At 39.0% G+C, this 24,358-nt stretch overlaps 1 protein-coding gene across 1 annotated transcript; it reads left to right on the top strand.

Annotated features, from left to right (window-relative positions):
* Positions 1 to 19,096: 19,096 nt before the first annotated feature.
* On the top strand, positions 19,097 to 22,602 carry LOC127121791 (uncharacterized). The gene is made up of 3 exons (XM_051052228.1): positions 19,097 to 21,393; positions 21,472 to 21,783; positions 21,870 to 22,602. The coding sequence occupies exons 1-3, from the start codon at positions 19,097 to 19,099 to the stop codon at positions 22,600 to 22,602; spliced, it is 3,342 nt and encodes a 1,113-aa protein (XP_050908185.1).
* Positions 22,603 to 24,358: the final 1,756 nt, after the last annotated feature.

Below are 24,358 nucleotides of genomic sequence, written 5' to 3' on the forward strand. Positions count from 1 at the left end.
CATCTGATCGAATCTCTTTTCAACTCCATGTACCAATCCAAAGATGCCCCAGATAGGCTATCCTGGAAAAAGTACATCCACATCTTCTCGTCGTCAGTATACGCCGAGATCTTTCGATAGTATGCCTGCACATGAGTGCGAGGACAAGAGGTGTCGTTGTATTTGTCGAAAGTGGGTGCTTTGAACTTGTGTGGGATTCTCAGACCTTCCACTAATCCCATATTAGTTACGTCAAAACCAAGAGAATTTTGACACTCCAAAGCACGGATCTTTTCAGTGAGGGCCTCAACTTTGCGGTCTCTCTCATCAACCCTTCCCAATATGTCTTCGCCTTCACTGAGCAGAGTAAACATATCCTCTTGTCTGTCGACAATCGGAGCCTGATTACGGGCCGGAGCACGGACTACTCTGGCATTGGCGGTCTCTGGAGCAATAGGCTGACCGTTGATTCGAATACCTCTTAACTCTTCTCCTACATCATAGTTGTTGATGGGAACAGCAGCAGTAGGGTTGTCGTTGATCGGGCCTCCCTCTGGCAGAGCTTGGTTGGGCGGCGGAACTACAGCTTCTTGCCTCTGAACTAGAGCTCGGAGTTCTTCTTGTCCTTGCGCAACCCCTTGCACCATGTGCATGAACTGGGCCATGTTAGCCCTCATCTCTGCTAACTCAGCTTGTACTTGATCCATGTTCCTTTGATGGTTGAGTCTCGTTGAGTAGCGATGCGGTCTCTGATCAGCTATCATGCCTGAACACAGGAACCAAAGTGAGAAGTCGGCACAAGAACACCTGTTATGCAAATGAAATGAGTATGATGTTAATGATGCGTATGATGCACATGATATGCTCATTTCTCAGGCATTCAAAGAGCCTGATCCATCTTCAAAAGATGGCAACCTGCAGCAACAAAGGAACACAATACAAGGTAAATGAAAACAACAGGGAAATACCAACAACCTTATCTATAAATAAGGGCAAAAAGATCATACAACCGAGTCAACAAATATTCGAATAAACAGAGTACAAAGAAATGAATCCCATCCAACAAGCCTGGAGGTGATTCTCGACATAAACATCAAAGGTACAATCTAAGACAAACGGTCTTCCGGAATGAGAGTCTTCAGGTACTGGCACTGGTCTATCAACAGTGTGCATTCTGAACATTCTGGTAGAGGGGTGATCTTCTCCTTCAATTGTCTTCTAAGCTCCATGACTTCTCCTCCAAGATAGTCCTCTGATGCCTGTCTCAAATCCACCTCTTTCTTTAATTGGACGTCTTTGTCTTTGAGTTGCTTCTCCAAGTCTCTGATCTTCTTCTGGTAGCTGGCTTCAGCTCTCTGCAGCCTCAAACACTCCCGATGTTCTGCATCCAACATGGATTCCATCTCTTCATAGGACCTCTTCTTGCTCCTCACTCTACTAGCATCCTCTCCTTGCACTTCCCTGAGTTGATGGGCCAAGTGCAACCTATCAGCTTTGGCTTTGTAGAGCTCCATCTGGGTATCTTGCTCCTTCTCCCTCAACCGGCGATTTTCCATCAGGGCTTGCTTATAGTGCTCAGCAGGCACACTCTCAGCAAGGATCAAAGGCGGTTGCTCCTGAAGTGGCTCCATCCTATTGTAGGGTAGCAACAAAGTTTCCACTCTCTTCTTTACCCAATCAGTGTAATCAGGCATAGCAATGGCAAACTTCTTCCCTAAGACAGATCCATCCTTCACTCCAACAGACTTCCAAGCTCTTCCTATTTGCTCCAATCTAGTCGGGTCACTCTGCTTCTCAAAATACACACTTTCAGCTATCTCAGCCTCAAGTGGTTTTCCCTTCATTACAAACCCTAACTGACGAAGAGAAAGAACTGGATTATAGTTTATTCAACCCTTGGTCCCCACGAGTGGCACGTTCCGGAATTCTCCACAACTCATAATAACATTCTTCACATCCATCCGGTAAGATTGCCATCTGATGTCATAGGAAGTAAGCGACATGACCCTCTAAGTCCACTTAAGAGTGCTCTGAGTATCCATAAAGGGTCCACTGACTGGCAGAAGGGACATGAACCATCTGAGCAAGAGAGGTAGACAACATCTGATAGCTCCACCCTTACCATGCCTACTGTGAATAGCATAGTAAGTGTCAGCTAAAAGAGTAGGAACTGGATTCCCTCCAATAAAGATACTGATGGCAGCATGGTCAATAAAATTGGGCATACTTGGGAACAGGACGATCCCATAGATCATAGCAGCAAACTGGGCATGAAAAGCTTCCCAATTCCCTTTCTCTGCTTCTCCTCTAACAACTCTCAGTAGAAACTTCAACGGCAGGCCCACAACATCCCCACTGGGCTTCCAATTATCACAAACTTCTTTGACACTCAACCGGAGAGCTCTGGCAACAACTCTGAAGTCTACTTCCCTTGGTACGTCCAAGAAAGGAACCTGATGCTGAATATGGACACCCAACAAAATAGAATACTCCTCGAGAGTAGGTGCCAACTGATAGTCTTGGAAGGTGCAACATCTAAGCTCCGGGTCGTAGAACTGAAGAAGAGTCTGCAGCGGCACCGGATCGACTACCGTCCTCAACAACGTCAGAATATCCCCAAACTGGTTAACAAATCCCTTCAGACGATCACTAGTCACAAAGCTACCCAACTCTATCAATGAAGTCAACGGCTCACGATGAAAGCTGTAGGAACAGGTCTTCCGCTTCGGCTCTAGGACTGTTGCCATCTCTATCAGTGAATAAGCTCTGGAATGTACCTGAGAAATGATATGCATGCAGAGATTAGTTTTTTTTTGTTTTTTCATTTTTCTCTTTTTTTTCATTCTTTTTTTCTTATTTTTTTTTACTGCGTATCTTTTGAAAATAAATATGCTATGATGCACATGATGCAGACAGGACTGGCTGGCCGTGCATCTCTGAACACAAGGTCGAAGCTTCGGTCTAAACTCAGAACCCAAAATCCAACTTGAAAACCCAAGGTCAACTGAGACACTGTCGTCTGAACCCAAAGTCACCAACAGAAACACAAGTCACCAACAGTACCTGTAATAATGATCAAACCCTTCCCCACTCACGGGTGTCGTCTAGGCCGGGGTAAGGTCGAGAGAAACGCAGCATAAATAACCTTTCGCAGAATACCATCATATACACACCTGAAGTATGCAACGACAATATCCCACCAGGGTCTGAACTGCTCGTGATATCAATGTTCCGCTAAGTGGCGCAATACCACCCGCTTCCCATGAATCACTCTATTCCTAAGCATCCTAGATTTCACTCATGGTCTGGGTATTGGACCTTTTACCTCAAGTGACTCCCACCCCAACAGAGAGAAACAGACAACCATCCAGATGAATAATGAATGTGAATGAATGCAAACATAAGTGCAAACATAAATGCAAACAATAAATAATGAATGCAAACAATAAATAATGAATGCAATAACAAAACAGCAAACAGCAACCAAAACCCTAACCTAGAGAGCGCTAGGAGAGACTCGCTTAGGGAAGATGGACCAGCATATGTCAACTTCTCTTATGTCCCCAGCAGAGTCGCCAGCTGTCGCATTACGCGAAAAACCGGCGGGAAAACAAGAACAACAGAGCCGCCACTGTGCGTTATTTATCCCAAAAGAGGGAAAGGAAACGCTCAGAGTAAACCTGGAAAAGACGTGGTCTCGCGACCAAAGAGAATGGAATCGGGAGTCGGTTATGCGAAGGGAAGGTATTAGCACCCCTACGCATCCGTCGTACTCGACGGGATCCACGCACAAAAGGAAGGAAAATGGTTGCTAAAACACTGCTCACACACACACAAACACTGGCTGAAAGAGACACAAGAAACAAACAAAACTGAAACTGACTCGGCAGGATACCGCATCCTGGGCCTACTTAGTCTATCAGGCATAGACATCAGAGTCGAAGTAGTTCGGACTGGGGAAATGACACATGCTCGCTAGGATATCGCATCCTATGCATACGTATCTCCTCGGACGAAGGAGAATCAGAGCATTCGTAGCTCGACTGACACGCACAGACAAAACCACACAAACAGGCAAACCTGGAACCCGAATGCCAATCGCTGGACTTATATCAGCATCCGAACCAACAAACACACACAGGAAACCAACTGCCAATCGCTGGACTTACGTCGGACTCCAACCAGAAAAGGAGAAACAACTCACACAAACAAAACAAAAGGGCGCCCGGAGAGATCAGCTCATCTCCTGCCTACGTACCTCATCTGGTATGAGGATCAGGGCGACGTAGTTCCCCTACGGAGGGACACAGGATTATCCTAACCAGATACAAAGGGAGACACGAACTACTAGGGAGACTACGACTCGAGCCTAGAAGTTGTCATACATCATAGCCCTATGTTAAGGTTTCTATCTAACTTGCACGGGAAGCAAGCTAACCTAAACATGACTTGCACAGGAAGCAAGCCAAACTAATCCTAACTTGCACAGGAAGCAAGTTAAACTAAAAAACACAAACATACAAGCACAAGTAGCACACACTATATGCAATCAGTTGGCTCAATCAAGGTTAGGTTTTAGTCGAGGGGTCATATCAACCTCGACAAACAAACCACTGTAACAGGGTGATGTTAGCTCTTAACCCTAACATTGAGAGTTAGGGTGAAGTAGATGAAATAGGAAGTGAGGGGTGTGCCTCACAGCTCTTATCCCTGGCCTGGGAGAGCTTCAGACAAATGAAAGTGTGGGAGTTCAGAAAGTTGGAACTCTTCTATCCACATGACTGACACAACAAAGATCTTGGGCTATTATCCATAATGCATCAACACAAGGTGTGTGAGCAAAGTGGATGCCACACTGAATAGCAGGAGATGGACTACACATCTCTTGTATCTGCCAATGCCTCTTCACTTAGGAGGTCTTTGAATGTACAGGGCACAATGATAAACAAACACAAGCATTGCCTCTTAAGGAGGACTTCAGACAGGTGCCTGTCCAAGTAACAGAACAGGTCTTCCAGACTACATGAAGTCAGAGAAGTTATACCTCAATGCTTAAGCTATCAAGCAAAGAAAAAGCAAGTTCAGAATGAACTAGAGCAACTAATGTACCTGAAAACAATCCAACTCAGTCAGTACACAACTCAGAAAAGTCAAACAGACAGTTAATAACCAATGGTCAACAGACAAGGTCAAACAGACAAGCAAGCAATGCATCAAGATGCAAAGCACAAGCTCAAATCAAATGAGCTACAAGTAACCTACAAAACAAGTCAAAGTTAGTAAACCAATCTCAAATAATCCAATTCAAGCAATGTGAATCAATCCACCTAAGGCAATGCACTTCTTTAACCTGAAACCAAAGCTCAAACATAAGCATAAACCACTAGAACAAGGCCTACGGTCAAATGGGGAGAAATAATTCAAAACAGAACATGAACCAAAACCATTTCACAAGTCAAATAAGGCGAAGCATGCAAATTTAAAGCTCATAGAAGCAACAGAATGAACACATCCATATTAATTCTAAAATGGTTCAATAAATCTCAAGAAAAATCATGGCTAAACATAACACATCACATGATCAACACACAAAAAATCAAGGCATTTGGATAAGTCTAAGCATGGCAAATAAATTCATAAAGTCATGGTAAGCACAAACAAGCTCAATGGAGGCACAAATTGATACATCAACTTAAGGCAATCCTAAAACAGAGATGACAAATGATAAATGACTCAAACCAAAGCCACAATAAACTTCAATGTGTCTAGAAAACATGTGTAAAATTTCAAGTTCATATGACAAAGCATAAGCATTTCCCAAATCATTAAAGTTCAACACTCATCAAAAGTCCACAAATGGTCAACCAGCAAAGAAAATCTCAAACAAATCCGAAAAGGATCCAAAAATTCCACAAAAATTCATGAGAAATCCTAAATCCAGAAGAAACATCATGCAAAAAAATCACATCATTTGGCATTTATTTGGCATGGGAAAGAAAATCAACAAATCAAGCAAGCAAAGGTGTGACACACATTGTCACACCTACGTTAATCAGATCATATCTCAACAACCAAAAGTGCAAAAAATGAAAACTCAACACCAAAATGTCAATTAGGATGTCTAGTTTAAGCATGTCAATTTTCACATTCATTGGATCAACCATCATTATTTCACAAAGAAAATGGCAAGCAAGGTGCAAGATAGCATATGCATACACAAACCCTAGGCAAATTTAAATTCCAACCGAGCACAAATTCTGGAAAAATACTCATAAAATAGTAGACATCATGAGGGACAAAGTGCAAAAAATCTCACATCAATTGGATCATTATTTATGTAGTTATGAATTTTTGGAAGTGAAGAGAAAATAAAAAAACATGAATGAAGCATATGAACATGGATGAATGAAATGAAATAATTCAGCAAAGCAAAATTGGCAAATGTCCATCAGTAGGATCGAACCGTGCGCCATTTCAAATTAGGCGTCAGTTAAGTGAAACGCACCATTTCACTTAACTGAGGTGGCACGGCAAATCAAAAGCAACCAATCAAAAGGCCATGTGGATGCCTCGCTGGACCAGTACATGGCCTCTAACACCAAATCACATGCAACACGCGGGGAAATGGATCAAATGCAGTCTGGGAGTTAAAACCCTAAGTGTTCATCCATGTTCATCGTGTTCATCATCATCAAGAACAAACATGCACAGAAATTCACCATACGCATATCAATAGACTCGTCCTTCATCATACATCACAGATCAAGGCTTGGTTTAACCTAATTCGACCTAGGTTCAAAGATTCGAGCAAAATAATTTTCATGTATCAAACTTAGATCTATCATAACTATCTCATTTCTCCATGGAATTCAGTGAAACAAAGCTCAGATTAATCACCTATGAAAGACCTACAACATGCATCTATCAATTTCCTCAATCATGACATTCGAAATCTGACCTTAATGGAAGTGCAGAACTGGAACAGAGCGATTCAGGCCTTTAGAAGTCCAAACAGTTGCTCCTCAGCTCTTGAATGATGATTTGGATGAATGCTTGAGTGTTAATCGTGCTTGATATTGCTGGAAAATCCAACTGCCATTGATGGAGGTGAGCTTCAACAGCTTCGAATTTGCATGAAAATGGATGGATCTTGCTTCCAAAATGTCCAACTATGCTTGTGGATGAAGGATTAATCAAGAAACATGCAATGCTTTTGAAGAAATTTGCAGAAAAATTTGAGAGCACAATGTGAAAAAAAGTGTGAAATAGATCTGGATCTGAGAAATTATGAAGTGTTAATGCTGAAATCTATTAGGGTTTCACTTATATATCATCTGTTAATCAAGTTCTTAATCATGTTCAGCCATGTGGTAAGTGGAATTAGTGAAAACAAGTGTTTATGCAAATTGATATTTCCACCTCTATGCACTGTATGAATGGAACAGTACACGAATTTGGGCCTAAATCCACTCAAAATTCTGTTTGTAAGCCAATGGAAGTGTTGAAATGTGTAAACAATGCATTACTTTTAAATTTGAAAATTCCATCCCAAAATCAAGTGAAAAATCAAAAAAATATGTGATGAGAATGCATGGCTTGTGGTGCATAATTTGGATAGTAGAGGTCAAAACATGAATGTTGCAAAAAGAACCACTTCCATTGGCCATTTGGTGTGAAAGTTATGCATGCTTGAAGTTCAAATTCATTTGGCCATGATTGATCCATATCTTTTCAACCACACATGAGAAATTCATGATCTTGGACGTTTTGGAAATGGGAGAGCAAGATCTACAACTTTCATGTTGGACAAAATTTCATTTGAAGCTTGCTTGATGATGTAAACTTGAGGAGAAAACCTTTCCATTTTTGGCAATTTCAAATTACAGGTCACTTACTATTTTTGGAAACTTTTCATCTGACCTCAAATTCTTCATTGTTGATGTTTGAAATGTCAAATGAGACTTGTATGGACATGAATGAGGCCTCTCTAACCATCTCCCACCTTCAAATCCATGATTGAATTGACAGTTGACTTTTTGTTGACTTCTTAGGGTTTCAGATGAATTGCATCTTGACCGATGATCTCTGAACATCCAATCTTTGGCCAAACCACTTCAAAATGATCCCTAGGTCACATGAACACAATGAACCAATCCTAGGGCTTTGCTTCAATAGGAAATGCACTTGCTTGCTTGCACAACTGGATCTCCTGACCAGTCTTGACTGATGACTTGCACTAGGCAATGGACAATGCAATGCTATGCAGTGGAAAATGCTAATGTTAATGACCTAAAATGAAAATGAATGTACAAAAATGGTGGGTGCAAATTTGAGGTGCTACAAAGTGCAATAAAAAATTACAAGATAAAAATCTAGAAACATACAATTCATGAAATAAATTCTATAAAAAACTAGAGATTAAAACAAAATCACGAAAAAAAATTGGGATCAATTTGAATCTATCTACTATTTTTTATGATTTTTTGAAGTTGAATGAATAAAAATGAAATAAATGTGAAATAATATGGAAAATGGAATTTGAATGAAATTAGCAACATGTACACAACCAGATTCGAACCCACGCATGGCAAGTTAACAAGAGAGTTCAAAATAAATTCAGAAACACACACACGTCAGGATTCGAACTCATGCGCTGAAGATCCAAATGAGAATGCAATTGAAATAAAGAAAATATGCATGGCTGTAGCACCTCAAATTTGCACCTACCTTTTATACATACATTCTCATATTAGGTAATTAACATAACATAGTCCATAACATAGCATTGCATTGTCCTTTGCCCAAGTGCAAGTTCAACTGACAAATTAGGTCAAACTGGTCAGGAGATCAGTCAATCAAGCAAGCAAGTGCAATTTTCATTGAGACAAGGCCCTAGGGTTGGCCCAACATGTTCACATGACCTAGGGGTCCTTTTGAAGTGGTTTGGTCAAGGATTGGGTGCTCAGAAGTCATCAGTCATTGTTCAGTCCATCAGAAACCCTAGAAAGTCAACTATGGTCAACTGTGGTCAACTGTGCCTGATTTTATGGATTTCAAGGTGGGAGATGGTTTGAAAGGGTTCATTCATGTCCATACAAGTCTCATTTGACATTTCAAAGATCAAGATTGAAGAATTTGAAGTCAGACAAAAAGTTTCCAAAAATGGCAGGTGACCTGTAATTTTCAACTGCCAAAAATAGAAAGTTTTTCTCCTCAAATTTACATTATCATACAAGCTTCAAATGAAATTTTGTCCAACATGAAAGTTGAATATCTTGCTCTCACCTTTCCAAAAAGTCCAAGAACACTCATTTCTCATTCATGGTTGGCAAGTTATGATCAAATCATTCTCAAGTTTTTTTGAACTTCAAAGTGGCATATCTTCCAAACCATTTGGCCAAATTGGGTGGGGTTTTTTGCTACAAGTCATATTTGATGTGCTCTATCCAAATCTTTCATCACAATTCACCAAAAATCTTCCAATCAAAATGGTCTTTTTCCAAGTGCATGAATTAAAAAAGAGGTGAGTTGAAAAATGGACTTTCAAATAAATCATTTCCAATGCATTATACCAATTACAATTGTTCAGAAATTGCATTTGGGATTTGCCTAAGGCCCAATTTCGTGCATTAACATGCACCCCATGCAATTTGGGTGGTTTTTAGTAAATTGTCAAAAACACTCCATTTGAGCTAAAACCAATTACCACTTGACTAACCATGTTTAGCAATGTTAATCCAAGTATATAGTGCATCATTTCAGTCTGAAAAACCCTAGCCACAGCACACAAACCAGATCAAAATTCGTTTTCCCTCAAGAACACTCATTTTCTTCACTTGAAACTTTTTCCTAAAAATTGCAAAGAACCCGTGTTCTGGAGCTTTGGTTCATCATTCACCAACATTTGTGAAGCCATTGCAAGCAGTAAATCACGACTGTAAGGCCATCTTCCAGCACTGTTCCATTGAGCTTCATTCATGGCAGTTCAGATTTGGGGCGAGAATCAGAGTAGCTAAGCTTTCCATACTTGTCCATTCATCATCTAGAGCATCATTGTTCATCTGTTTACACTTTCCACGGCCAGAAAAACATCAGTTCATCACTGCTCTTCAAAATCAGGTGAAATTCGAATCTAGCCTTTGATGAAATCGTGCTATGCATCTTATAGATCTTTTTGCCATGAATGTATTGAGCTTTGAATCAAGAGAAATGGTTGAGTATTAAAGAAGATACATGGATTCAAAGTTTGGTTGTTAAATATGTTTGTGCATGGTTCATCCTGTTTAGCTCGAATTGATGAAAACTAAGGTTGGATTTGTATTGTACGTGATGAGATGAGTTGATTAGTGTATGTGTTTCTAAAATCTGGAAAAATTATTCATAGTGTGGATGAACATGATGCTGATGGCGCATAAACCCTAATGTTAAACCCAGAATCGTGTTTTTGGATATTCCTCCTGCATGTCTCCTGTTTCATTGCCATGTAACCAATGAACGCTTGCCACGCCTTCTAATTGGAACGCAGCGTTCCATTTAAATGAACGCAATATTACCATTTTGCCATTCCCGTTTCATTATTTTATTTAATTCAATTTCTTTTTCAATATTTATTTCATTTTGGCATGGCAACTTAGAAAAATCATAAGTTCTTCAATTTTAATCCAAATTTGATGGGGTTTTTTGTGAAATGCTCCTCTTGACCTCTAGTTTTTTATGGTGATTTTTCCAGATTTTTTGCACGTGTAGATTTTAAAAATGCCTAGGGTTTGTTCATGTGTGTCCATTTTGTGTATGCCTTGCCAAATTGCTTGTGAAATGATGATACATTATCCAATGACTCCCAAATGTTTTGTGCTTAAACTAGACATGTTCATGGTGATTTTGGTGTAGAGTTTGTAATTTTATCATTGCTGGTTGTGGAGATATGATTTTTTTGAATAGGGGTGTGACAATTTGTGTCACACCATGTATGTCCAACTTCATGATTTTAATTACCATGCCTATTGAACTCAAAATGGTCTGGATTTTTGCATGAAGAAACTTGTGCATGTTTAGAATGTGTGTGAATTTTTCTGGAATTTTTGAATGCATTTCCTATTTGATTGATAATTTCCCCCCTGTTTGACCAAATTGTTGACTTTTGTGACACATGATGCCATATGATTTGTGAAATTCTTATGCTTAATTGGATGGACTTGAAATTTGACATGTGCATGGTGGACATCTTGAAGTACATCATGGCTTTGGCCCCATTCATTTATCATGTGTTGTTTCTGTTTTATGATTAATTGAAGTTGGTGCATGTTTTGATGCTTTGTATGAGTATGCTTGAACTTGCTTTGACTTTCTGATTTTCATTGACCTACTTCCTTTGATCCAAATGAGCTTAAATTTGGTATGCCTATCATGTTGTGGATGATGTTTGATCATGATTTATTTGAGGAATTTTTGAAATGTTTGTGATTGGATTTGAGTTGATTCATCCTGTTGACTTCTTTGAGGTTCCATTTGCCATGCTTTGACCTAATCTGTTTGTGAAATGATGATGATGAATGATATGATTGTGAAACCACTTGGGTTTGCGTCTTGATTGATTTGTCTTGACTTTGGATACTTGTCCCTTGCTGTTTTAAACTTTTTGTCTCTTTTTGACCCTAGGCTTGCCCTAGTGGTCTTGTTGCTCATGTTTAAGCTTGTTGTTTCAGGTCAAGCAGCAAACGCTTCAAAGAGATTAGTACAAGTTGATTGAGTTTGATTGTTTATCATGAACTAACTTGTGTGTTTTGTAGGTTGCTTAGCTCACTTGCTTTGAGCTTGTGCTTTGCACATCTGATTGACTGTTTTATCTGTTTGACTCTTATGCTGTTTATTTTAACTTTGTGTTTGGTGTACTAATTGTGTTTGACTGATTTCAGGTACATTAGTTGCTATTAGTTCCTTGTGAACTTTGATTTGCTTTGCTTGATAAGCAATTTGCATTGAGGTATAATTTCCTTACTCCATGTAGTCTGGAAGACCTGGCCTGTTACTTGGCCAGGCACCTGTCTGAAGTCCTCCTTAAGAGGCAATGTTTGTGACTGTTTACCTTTGTCCTTGCACTTGTTCAAAGACCTCCTAAGTGAAGAGGCATTGGCAGATACAAGGGATGTGCAATCCATCCTCTGCTATTCTGTGTGTCATCTGCTTTGCTCACATCACTGTGTTGATGCATTGCAGATACCAACCCAAGATCTTGTACAATTGTACAGTTGAGTCAGTGTCAAATGTGTAGAAGGGTTCCTACTTCCTGAACCCACACATTCTTGTCTTAAGCTCTCCCAGGCCAGGGATAAGAGCTGTGAAGTCTCATCTTCACTCACCTTTCATCAGCTTCACCCTAACTCTCAATGTTAGGGTTAAGAGCTAACATTACCCTGTTACAGTGGTTTGTTTGTTGAGGTTGATATGACCCCTCAACTAAAACCTAACCTTGATTGAGCCCATTGTTTGCATATAGTGTGTGCTACCTGTGCTTGTGTGTTTGCTTTAGCTTGCTTCCTGTGCAAGATAGGTTTGGTTTGGCTTGCTTCTTGTGCAAGTCATGTTTAGGATAGGCTTTCTTCCTGTGCAAGTTAGCTAGAAACCTTAACTTAGGGATGAATTTGCATGATGACATCTAGGCTCGAGTCGTAGTCTCCCTAGTTGTGTCTCCCTCTGTTATCTGCTTAGGCTAGTCCTTTGTCCCTGCGTAGGGGAACTACGTCGCCCTGATCCTCATACCAGATGAGGTACGTAGGCAGGAGATGAGCTGATCTCTCCGGGCGCCTTTTTGTTTTGTTTGTGTGAGTTGTTTCTCCTTTTCTGGTTGGAGTCCGACGTAAGTCCAGCGATTGGCAGTTAGTTTCCTGTGTGTGTTTTGGGTTCGGATGCTGATGTAAGTCCAGTGATTGGCATTCGGGCTCCACGTTTTGCCTTTGCCTGTGTCTGTTTGTGTGCGTGTTAGCCGAGCTACGAATGCTCTGATTCTCCTTCGTCCAAAGGAGATACGTATGCATAGGATGCGATATCCTAGCGAGCATGTGTCGTTTCCCCAGTCCGAACTACTTAGACTCTGATGTCTATGCTTGATAGACTAAGTAGGCCCAGGATGCGATATCCTGCCGAGTCAGTTTCAGTCTTGTTTGTTTTCCTGTGTCTCTTTCAGCCAGTGTGTGTGTGTGAGCAGTGTTTTAGCAACCATTTTCCTTCCTATTGTGCGTGGATCCCGTCGAGTACGACGGATGCGTAGGGGTGCTAATACCTTCCCTTCGCATAACCGACTCCCGATCCCATTCTCTTTGGTCGCGAGACCATGCTTTTTCCAGGTTTACTCTGAGCGTTTCCTTTCCCTCTTTTGGGATAAATAACGCACGGTGGCGGCTCTGTTGTTCTTGTTTTCCCACCGGTTTTTCGCGTAATGCGACGGCTGGCGACTCTGCTGGGGACATAGAGAAGTTGACCTGTGCTGGTCCGTCTTCCCTAAGCGAGTCTCTCCTAGCGCTCTCTAGGTTAGGGTTTTGGTTGCTGTTTGCTGTTTTGTTATTGCATTCATTATTTATTGTTTGCATTCATTATTTATTGTTTGCATTTATGTTTGCACTTATGTTTGCATTCATTCACATTCATTGTTTATCTGGCTGGCTGGTTGTCTGTTTCTCTCTGTTGGGGTGGGAGTCACTTGAGGTAAAAGGTCCAATACCCAGACCATGAGTGAAATCTAGGATGCTTAGGAATAGAGTGATTCATGGGAAGCGGGTGGTATTGCGCCACTTAGCGGAACATTGATATCACAAGCAGTTCAGACCCTGGTGGGATATTGTCGTTGCATACTTCAGGTATGTATATGATGGTATTCTGCGAAAGGTTATTTATGTTGTGTTTCTCTCGACTTTACCCTGGCCTAGACGACACCCGTGACTGGGGAAGGGTTTGATCATTATTACAGGTACCGTTGGTGACTTGTGGTTCTGTTGGTGACTTTGGGTTCAGACAACAGTGTCTCAGTTGACTTTGGGTTTCAAGTGGATTTGGGGTTCTGAGTTAAACCGAAGCTTCGACCTTGTGTTCAGAGATGCACTGCCAGCCAGTCCTGTCTGCATCATGTGCATCATAGCATATTTATTTTCAAAAGATACGCAATATAAAAAAAATGAAGAAAAAGGAAAAAAGAGGAAAAAAAAGAAAAAAACTAATCTTTGCATGCATATCATTTCTCAGGTACATTCCAGAGCTTGTTCACTGATAGAGATGGCAACAGTCCCAGAGCCGAAGCGGAAGACCTGTTCCTACAGCTTTCATCGTGAGCCTTTGACTTCATTGATCGAGCCGAGTAGCCTGATAACCAGTGGTAACCAGAAGGGGTTTGTGAACCAGTATGGAGATGTTCTGACGCTATTGAAGATGGTAGTCGACCCGGTGCCATTGCAGACCCTTCTTCAGTTCTACGACCCGGAGCTCAGATGTTTCACTTTCCAAGATTATCAGTTGGCACCTACTCTCGAGGAGTATTCTATTCTGTTGAGTGTCCCAATTCAGCATCAGGTTCCCTTCTTGGACGTACCGAAGGAAGTTGATTTCAGAATTGTTGCCAGAGCTCTCCAGTTGAGTGTCAAAGAAGTTTGTGATAACTGGAAGCCCAGTGGGGGTGTTGTGGGTCTGCCGTTGAAGTTTCTCTTGAGGGTTGCTAAAGATGAAGCCGAGAAGAGGAATTGGGAAGCTTTTCATGCCCAGCTTGCTGTTATGATCTATGGGATTGTCCTATTCCCGAGCATGCCCAATTTCATTGACCATGCTGCCATCAGTGTCTTCATGGGAAGGAATCCAGTCCCCACTCTGTTAGCTGACACTTACTATACTATTCACAGTAGGCATGGTAAAGGTGGAGCTATCAGGTGCTGTCTACCTCTCTTGCTCAGATGGTTCATGTCCCTTCTGCCAGCCAGTGGGCCCTTTGTGGATGCTCAGAGCACTCATAAATGGACTCAGAGGGTCATGTCGCTTACCTCCTATGACATCAGATGGCAATCTTACCGGATGGATGTGAAGAATGTTATTATGAGTTGTGGAGAATTCCGGAACGTGCCACTCGTGGGGACCAAAGGTTGCATAAATTATAATCCAGTTCTTTCTCTTCGTCAGTTAGGGTTTGTAATGAAGGGAGAACCGCTTGAGGCTGAGATAGCTGAAAGTGTGTATTTTGAGAAGCAGAGTGACCCGGCTAGATTGGAGCAGATAGGAAGAGCTTGGAGGTCTGTTGGAGTGAAGGATGGATCTGTCTTAGGGAAGAAGTTTGCCATTGCTATGCCCGATTACACCGATTGGGTAAAGAAGAGAGTGGAAACTTTGTTGCTACCCTATGATAAGATGGAGCCGTTGCAGGAGCAACCACCTTTGATCCTTGCTGAGAGTGTGCCTGCTGAGCACTATAAGCAAGCCCTGATGGAGAATCGCCGGTTGAGAGAGAAGGAGCAAGATACCCAAATGGAGCTGTACAAAGCCAAAGCGGATAGGTTGCACTTGCACTACTAGAATAAGTCATTTTAGCCTCCTAGTTTAGAGTCGGCCACCGACACGGACACTATTAGTGTCGGCTAAGCCTACACTAACGGACTCTATCTACGTACATCATTTAAGACAAGTTATTTTTTTTATCAGTGTCGGCAAAACCGACACTACTTGTTATGTTACCTTTGAAGAATGTTTGATTAATTTATTTAGAGTCGGTGTGACCGACTCTATCTAGTAGCATTATTTTTTAATTAGTATTTATTTACTTAGAGTCCGCGTAGCCGACGCTATTATTATTACATATAATTTTTCCATTTATTTATCTATAATATGTATATATATTTAAGGTTTAAGTATTTTATTTATTAAGTAGAGTCCGCTTGGCGGACGCTAAGGAATTTTCTATTTCTGACCAAAAATTGCGCGCAGCTTATTTCCCTCTTTCCTTTTCCCTCGTCATTTTTCACTCTCCCTCCATTTCATTTCACAACACGAAAACCCTAATTCCATGCTAAATCGTGAATCCGTTTTTTCCCAATTTCGTGAACCGATTCGTGAATCCCTAATCCGTGAATCCATTGAAGAATCCCTAATTCAAAATCCCTCGTTAAAGGGTTTCTGAATCATCAAAGGTAATGCATATTCGGTGAATCCCTAATCCGTGAATCCTTTTCGATGTTTATACATTTGTGTGCGTGGTTGTTTGCCCAGGCTGTCTATTCGGTGATATCTTGCTGTAGGAGGGAATCCTCTCCTCTTATAAAGGGTATTTGCTGTTAATGTTTGTTCGTTGATATGGTTTGTGTAACTTTGATAGCTTGATTATTTTAGCTCGCCAACTCTTTTCTTAACTGTTGATAGCAATCTGTCTCCTTCCACTGTGGTTTGCTTAATTTTCCTGTCTTATGTAGTAAATTGGTTTTATTTTCTTTTTCTATCTAGTGAAGAATCAAATTAGATTTTTTTTTCATTTAATCAAGAGCTTTATATGATTTTGAAAGTTATTATCATGGTCTGTAAATGATCGCTGAAACTCAAATTTGAGCAGGGAACCTGAATGTTTGATAGTGTTTTATGAAGTTCTAGGTTCTGAGTGTTTTATCTCTGTCCAACATAACCAGAATTGCATTAATTTCTGTATAGTGCTCTAATGTAAAGTTGATTTGATGATGTTTACAATGATTTCTAATGCCTTGCTATTGCAAATCTAATATGATATTGGTTGATGTTTGCTCTATCATGTGTTTATGAAAGGTTTGAAAATAGCTTGTAAAATTCAATTATTCTACTGCCAGATAAAGCTAATGTGATTGTTTTTCCCTAAGAAAAGAATGTCTTTTAATTTTATTCTCAATTGATTTTGTATGTTAGTTCACAAGATTGGAAGGCAAGACTAAAGATTCCACCAGCTGATACACGCTATAGGACAGAGGTATGATTACAAACAATTTAAAGCTGTTATCATATATATTCCAAGTGATTGTTTATTTAAATTATGTATTATGCTTTGGTTTTGGTCATATATTTTGTTTAAGAATTGCGATCTTTGAGTTTGTCAGGAACAGTACGCATCCCTTGTTGGAGTTGATTCTCTGCATTGGTTTTAGCTTTCATTTTGTTGAGTCATGTCATTTTTAGTGCCCTATGGCCTGTGCTCAGTGCCTTTTTGACATTTTATTTGATATGCCATTTTTCAGTCATTAGATCATTACGGCTTAGAATTTAGAGTATAAACATGCTTGATGAGATATTTACATCCTCACAGTCTTTTTTTACTAACTGAAATTAACCTGCATAACTACATTCACATAAAACAAGGAGGGAAAATTTTACAATTTTCATTTCAGTTACATTCCACTTAAATCTCAATTTTGATTCAACTAACTTTTGAATTTCTAAACTAACTGAATTTACAATGGAATTTAATTTCAAAACAGAATTTGAGTTAAACATTTCACTCACCAAATCCACCTCTAACAGATTTTATAACTTCTCATAACAGATCCTAACTAACTAATAACCTCTAACAGAAACAAAATTGCTGCACAGTTTCTGTTATGAACTTCTTAGCTAATTAAGTGTTAGGAAATTAATTAGTTGAATGTGTTATTACTTATTAGTAATGTCAGCTGTGAACTATTGTTGAAAGTCTAATAGTTTGCTTCTGTTAATGTTAATGTTGAGTTGTTATGACTTAAATGAAACCATGATATGCTTTTATTGTGGACTGCTATTAGCGAACTGTTTGGTGATTACTGAATTTCTGTTAGGATGGAGTTAAGTTTCTGTTAGATTTCTTACTTGAGTTAAGTCTGCTATCAGTTAGTAGGTTGTTTTGAATTCTGTTATGACTGTTAATGTTTGTTAAATTTCGGTTAAGTGAAAATTGTGAGAGTTAATTAGTTAGGAAAACAGAATTGAAAAATGACTATAACCTCACTCTCTCATAACTTTGTGGCTTATGGCCAGTCCAGTTAATCTTCCAAATAAGTACATCTTACAATTAGTCGGTGAGAACCACTTTTTGAGTTTGGCCTCCATTGATTAACAGGTTTGAATTTTAGTAACAAAAAATTTAAATGCAGACTTCATAGAAAAGGTCTAGTGTTGTCTTTGGAATACAAACATTTTATAGGATTTATGCTTTTGTACTGAACTGTTTCTTCTTCTTATTATTACAATTTTTAAAATGAATTTATCAGTGTAACTGTCACACTTGCACTAGCCTGAAATAAAACGGTCAATTCATATTTGCTCACTGTACATAATAATTAGGCAAATGTTGTTTTTCTGATATTGTTGACATGGACATAGATGATGTTTTGGTATAGGAAAGGGAAAGTGTATTGGTGTAGGAGCCAAACACATGTTTCGATTATTAGGAAGTTACCTTCTAATGATATACATGGTGGAATTTTATGCATCTATTTTACTCTTGCATGACATCTTTACTGGTCGAGCTCTATGAAACAGCCTGGCTCGAATGGATCGTAATCTGTTCCCGGCATAGGGACAGGTGGCTACTTCTCATATTAGTTATTATGAAGTAGAAGATGGGGAACATCATTAATCTATTTGCCTAAAAAATGTTTTTTTTCTACTTAATCATTTCTGATCATAATCTAATTTTATATGAATGGGGTAGAGAAATTTGCTTATATGAGGTGGTTCTTATAAAAAATAGCTTACAGGTCATATGAATATTCTAATTTAATGTTAGAAAACACAACTTTCTGAATTTGTTACTGCTCTTGGTTAAGAACCTTTCTTGATGTTTCATTTAGTTGCATTTCTACTTTCCTCAACAAACAAGGAGAACTGTACCGAAAACATTTTACATTCATATTTACACATAAATACATAAACCTCAAATACATGCCATCACATAGATATATATGTAACCTTTTATCTTGACAAATTATTGTAATATCTAATCCCTTGGAATGCATGTATTCTATTCTCTCCTAATACCCATTAGGAAGTTATCTGATTTTCTCCTAATACCCATTAGGAACTTATCAGCCATTCATTTTTGTCTAATATATGTTTTAATTTTCAGTGGTTGACGAGTTAATTGTTTGCCTTATAGAAAATGGATCGTACTTGGATGTACGATAGAGTATATTCCAATAGACACGGATTGAAAGAAGAGTATGTTCGTGGGGTTAAAGACTTCGTAAAGAGGGCTTTGAAACAACCTATTTGTAAATCTGAGGGAGGGATAAGGTGTCCGTGTATAAATTGCAAGTGTCTCAAGATAAGAACACCAACTAATGTTAGACTTCACTTGTATCGAGATGGATTTCAACCAGACTATTGGATTTGGACTCAACATGGAGAAGTAGAGCTCAATGTTAATACAAGGAATGATTCAAATAGTAGTGAGCATGTGCATCATGATGACCAAATTGAGGCAATGAATCAGATGGTGTATGATGCTTTTAGGCCTTATGGAGTATTCTCTCACGTGAATGATAACATAGAAGTTGAGGAATATACGGAGGATGAGTTTCCCAACGAAGATGCCAAAAGATTTTATGACAAGTTGATATCTTTCAACAAGCCCATTTATGAGGGAGCGACCCAATCAATATTATCAATATCTACTCAACTTCTTGAAATTAGGTCTAATTGGCATGTACCACAAAAAGGTTTAGATTTTGTTGCACAAATGCTTAAAAGTGTATGTCCAGTTCAAAAATGCTTGCCCGATAACTATTACCAAGCAACACAGTTGGTATCTAAGTTAGGGCTAAAGGTTGAGAAGATTGATTGTTGTAAGAATGGTTGTATGTTATATTACAAGGATGATAGCAATCTATCAGAGTGCAAATTTTGTAATGCTCCTAGGTTCATTCCTCGCAAGACTGGCATGGGAAAGTACAAAGATATCCCAATGAAGAGAATGTTCTACTTCCCAATCATTCCCAGATTACAAAGATTGTATGCATCAACTGAGTCGGCAAGTGAAATGAGATGGCATCACATGAACAAAAATAGTTCCAACATCCTTCGCCACCCGTCAGATGGAAAAGCATGGAAACATTTTGATAGTGTATATCCTGACTTTTCTAGGGAACCCAGAAATGTAAGGTTGGGTCTGTGTTCAGATGGTTTTACTCCTTACATTCAAGCGTCTGCTTCTCCATACTCATGTTGGCCAATAATAGTTACTCCGTATAATCTCCCCCCTGAAATGTGCATGACCAAACCATACTTGTTTTTGGCATGCCTCATACCCGGACCTAAAAACCCTAAATTAAAGATAGATGTCTACTTGCAACCATTGATTGATGATCTACATCGATTGTGGTCCAATGGAATATTGACCTATGATATATCTACAAAACAAAACTTCATCATGAAAGCCTGCTTGATGTGGACAATTAATGATTTTCCAGCCTATGGTATGTTATCTGGATGGGGAACACAAGGTAAATTGGCATGCCCTCATTGTATGGAACACACTGATGCTTTCACCTTGAAAAGTGGCCATAAGAATTCCTGGTTTGACTGTCATCGTCGTTTCTTGCCATCTAATCACTCCTTCAGAAGGAGTAAAAGAAGTTTCCTAAAAAATAGGGTTGTGACCAATGAGCCACCTCCCATTTCCACAGGGAAAGATATATGGGCGGTAATAAGTAATTTTCCAAAAGTTACTGAAATTGGATGGGAGGCGAAATGGAAAGAATTCGAAGGGTATGGAGTGGATCACAATTGGAAAAAGCGAAGTATTTTTTGGGATCTCCCATATTGGAAGGATAATTTGTTAAGGCATAACCTCGATGTGATGCACATAGAAAAAAACGTCTTCGATAATATATTTAATACTGTCATGAATGTTAAGGATAAAACAAAGGATAATGAAAAGGCAAGAGAAGACTTGGCTAAATTATGCTTTCGCGGGGACTTGGAGCTCCAACCCTTAGAAAACGGAAAGAATGGTAAACCAAAGGCTAGTTACACTCTAACCAAATCTGAAGCCAAGTTGGTTTGTAAATGGCTTAAGGAATTGAGAATGCCAGATGGCTATGCTTCAAACCTCAGTAGGTGTGCGAATGTAGAAAAGGGTACGGTGCATGGGATGAAGAGCCATGATTGTCATGTTTTCATGGAATGTTTACTCCCAATTGCATTCCATTCATTGCCAGATTTGGTTTGGAAACCATTAACTGAGCTAAGTCGATTCTTTAAAGATCTTTGTTGCAATACATTGAGGATGGACGACTTAATTAAGTTGGATGAGAATATTCCAATTATCATATGCAAGTTGGAAAGGATTTTTCCACCAGGTTTCTTTGACTCAATGGAGCATCTTCCAATCCATCTTGCCAAAGAAGCAATTCTAGGTGGTCCAGTACAGTACCGATGGATGTATCCATTCGAAAGGTAATTGTTGTGGTTGATTTTATTAAGTTATTGCATGTTTATCATAAATTAATAAACGTGGAATGATTGAATGTGCAGATTTATGGGAGTCTCAAAGAGGGCAGTGACAAATAAGGCTAGAGTTGAAGGTTCCATATGCAGTGATTATATACATCGCGAGACAAATTACTTTTGCTCTCATTATTTCAACTCTTTCCGTTTGTTGCCAACCATAAATCTTAGTAACAAACCTCATTTAGACAATGATGACATTCTACCTACAATGTCCATTCTACAAAGTGGCGGTCGACCAAGTGGGAAGTCACGAAAATATTTTCTATCTGATAAGGAATGGAAGTCTTCACATGTGCATGTCTTGATAAATTGTGATGAGGTTAAACCATATCTTGAGTAAGTGTGCATCATAATATATTCAATCAAATTATTGATGCATATCATAATAGATATTTACTTATGAATCGTGTGATTTATTTCAGCATATTCTTAGAGAACCACTCTCTAGATATAGAAGATTCATCTGGGCGCATACATATAGAGTTTCCCATATGGCTGAAGAAATATGTAAATGAGGAGACAAATGGATTTACTAACCAAGATATAATTGCCTTGTCTCGCAGTCCTGCATCAATGGCCATATCATGGAACATGTATTTTATCAATGGGTACAAGTTTCATACTGAAGAATGGAGCAAAGGTAGAAAAACTAGCAATTGTGGTGTGCACGTGAAAGGTCTTGCAGAAGGAGGAAATACTGATTTTTATGGAATAATCAAACATATCTTTGAGCTAGATTACTTTGGTCTGAAGCATAAGATTCCAGTTTTTTATTGTGAATGGTTTGATCCAACAAGGAATACGGGCACAAAGGTTCACCCACAATATAAAACTGTGGATATTAAGATGGATAAACGTTATCGTCCTTATGATCCTTTCATCCTTGCGCAAAATGCAAGACAAGTGTATTATGTCCCATATCCAGAAATGTGTAGAGATATGCGTGGATGGTGTGCGGCAATCACCACAAAACCAAGGGGTCGCGTAGAGATTGACAACATAGAGGATGAAGTACCTTATCAATCTGATGGGATGTTACCGGCGCTACCCAATGTAGAAATTGAAGCAATATCTTGTTTGCGTGACATGTCACAATTAGATGTGTTTGAAGAGATTTTTGATTGCTCTACTAGTGAAGCAGATAGAGGGCATTGATGAAGATAAATTAAGTCGCTGTGCATTTATCTTTTCCCTGTAGAGAACTTTTTCTTTGTTTACCCATCCTTTGTTAGCAGCATTCCTTTGTATTTGATTACAGGGTTTCTATAATGGAATATTTGAACACTGTAGATTTCCTTGATTAATGGATTTTCTGATGACTTCTGAGTACTTTCCTTGATTATTTTATATTATCATATCCACTGTTGTGTAAATGTATCTTATGCATTCTTTCCAACATGATAGTTTCCATACCCAAGATATTTTGCAGGATGTGTGCTTTTTGTTGTTTTCAGAAGTGATGCTTTCACAATTGATGAAATAATTTGCAGTGACTTTACTATGCATTTGTTGAACTAAAATTAATTTAATATTATACTCGCCACATCTTTTCTTTTACTTTTAATTTTATCAGAAACTGCATTTGATAATGTTATGATACTGTTAAGAGTGTGACACTAACTAATCCTTTTATTTTTATGACAACAGATGACTAAAAGAGGTGGAAAAGCTAAGGTATTAGCACCAGGAAAACTTCAAGAAGAACGAAATCGCATAATTAACAAGAAGCATATCGTTAGGAAACCTGCTCAAACAACATTGTCTATGCAGGATGCATCATCGGCACCAACACCAGCTCAGGCAGCACCGTCCGTGCAGGTTGCATCGTCGATGCCGACATCAGCTTCGAAAAAATCATCTGTGCAGGCTGCATCGTCGATGCCAACACCAGCTCAGGCAGCATCGTCTGTGCAGGCTGCATCGTCGATGCCAACACCAGCTCCAACTGTAGTACCTGTTCATGCCACTACCTCTGAGAAATTCAGTTTTATGCCTACTCCAACTTTAAGCCATCAAACAATGGCTGGCCCTCAAAGTATAAACCTTCAAACAATGGCTAGCCCTTCAAATTTGGCAGAGGAGGAAGATGTGGATGCTGATGAGGATGAGGCGGTGGGTCAAGAAACTATTACCCCTCTTGTGCCAACAATAGATGAGAATGGGAAAGTTATTATAAAACCATCTGGTACTGGGTAAGTCATATATATTCTCATAATTTAATTTTGTGCAGGAATCTTTACTATATGTTGCACATTTTGATTTTGGCTTTTCTGCATGCCTAAAGAAGCTTCTGTAAAATTGTGTATCCTCTGCATTTTCCACCTTGTTGTGAATCTCACCTTTTATGGATTCGTACACTACAGCTTTTTAAGTGCTTCCCTACAGTTAAATGTGATTAATAATATTGTTCTGTCTTGGACTGGAATAATTAACACAAGAATGTAACATGTGTCATAATCATAATTGGTCATTAGGAACTCCATTGCATGATTCTATACAGAGGAACAGAACATGTAGATTGATTTTGGGTGTAAAAGCTCCTAATCTAAATATGCTTACAGTACTAAAGTTCCACTTGGGAACATCATTCTCTAATAAGCTTCTTTCAGTTTACTTAATGTTTTATTTTGAGGTAAGTATCTCGTTAATTAACTATGTAATCATTAAGATACTGATGTTTAAAATATTCAATTAGACATATTGATTGATAAAAAGTTTAAGTGTGGAAGAAATCTCATATAGTTTTATTATTGTATTTTGTCTAAAATATATATAACCTGTTAAGAAAGTTGAGAATATTACTATCCATATGATTCTTAATAATTTAGTAGTTTTATTATTGTATTTTGTAGGCTAGTTCCTGCCAAAGAAGTTGCTGGTGCCATTAATTATGCGATACGCAAACAATTTT

The sequence above is a fragment of the Lathyrus oleraceus genome, chromosome 2 (assembly GCF_024323335.1).
Source record: "Lathyrus oleraceus cultivar Zhongwan6 chromosome 2, CAAS_Psat_ZW6_1.0, whole genome shotgun sequence".
NCBI lineage: Eukaryota > Viridiplantae > Streptophyta > Magnoliopsida > Fabales > Fabaceae > Lathyrus > Lathyrus oleraceus.

Coding starts and splice junctions, on each gene's coding strand:
- LOC127121791 (XM_051052228.1), top strand. CDS start 19,097: ATGGATCGTACTTGGATGTACGATAGAGTATATTCCAATAGACACGGA. Junction 21,394..21,471: donor TGGATGTATCCATTCGAAAG/GTAATTGTTGTG, acceptor TTGAATGTGCAG/ATTTATGGGAGTCTCAAAGA. Junction 21,784..21,869: donor GAGGTTAAACCATATCTTGA/GTAAGTGTGCAT, acceptor GATTTATTTCAG/CATATTCTTAGAGAACCACT.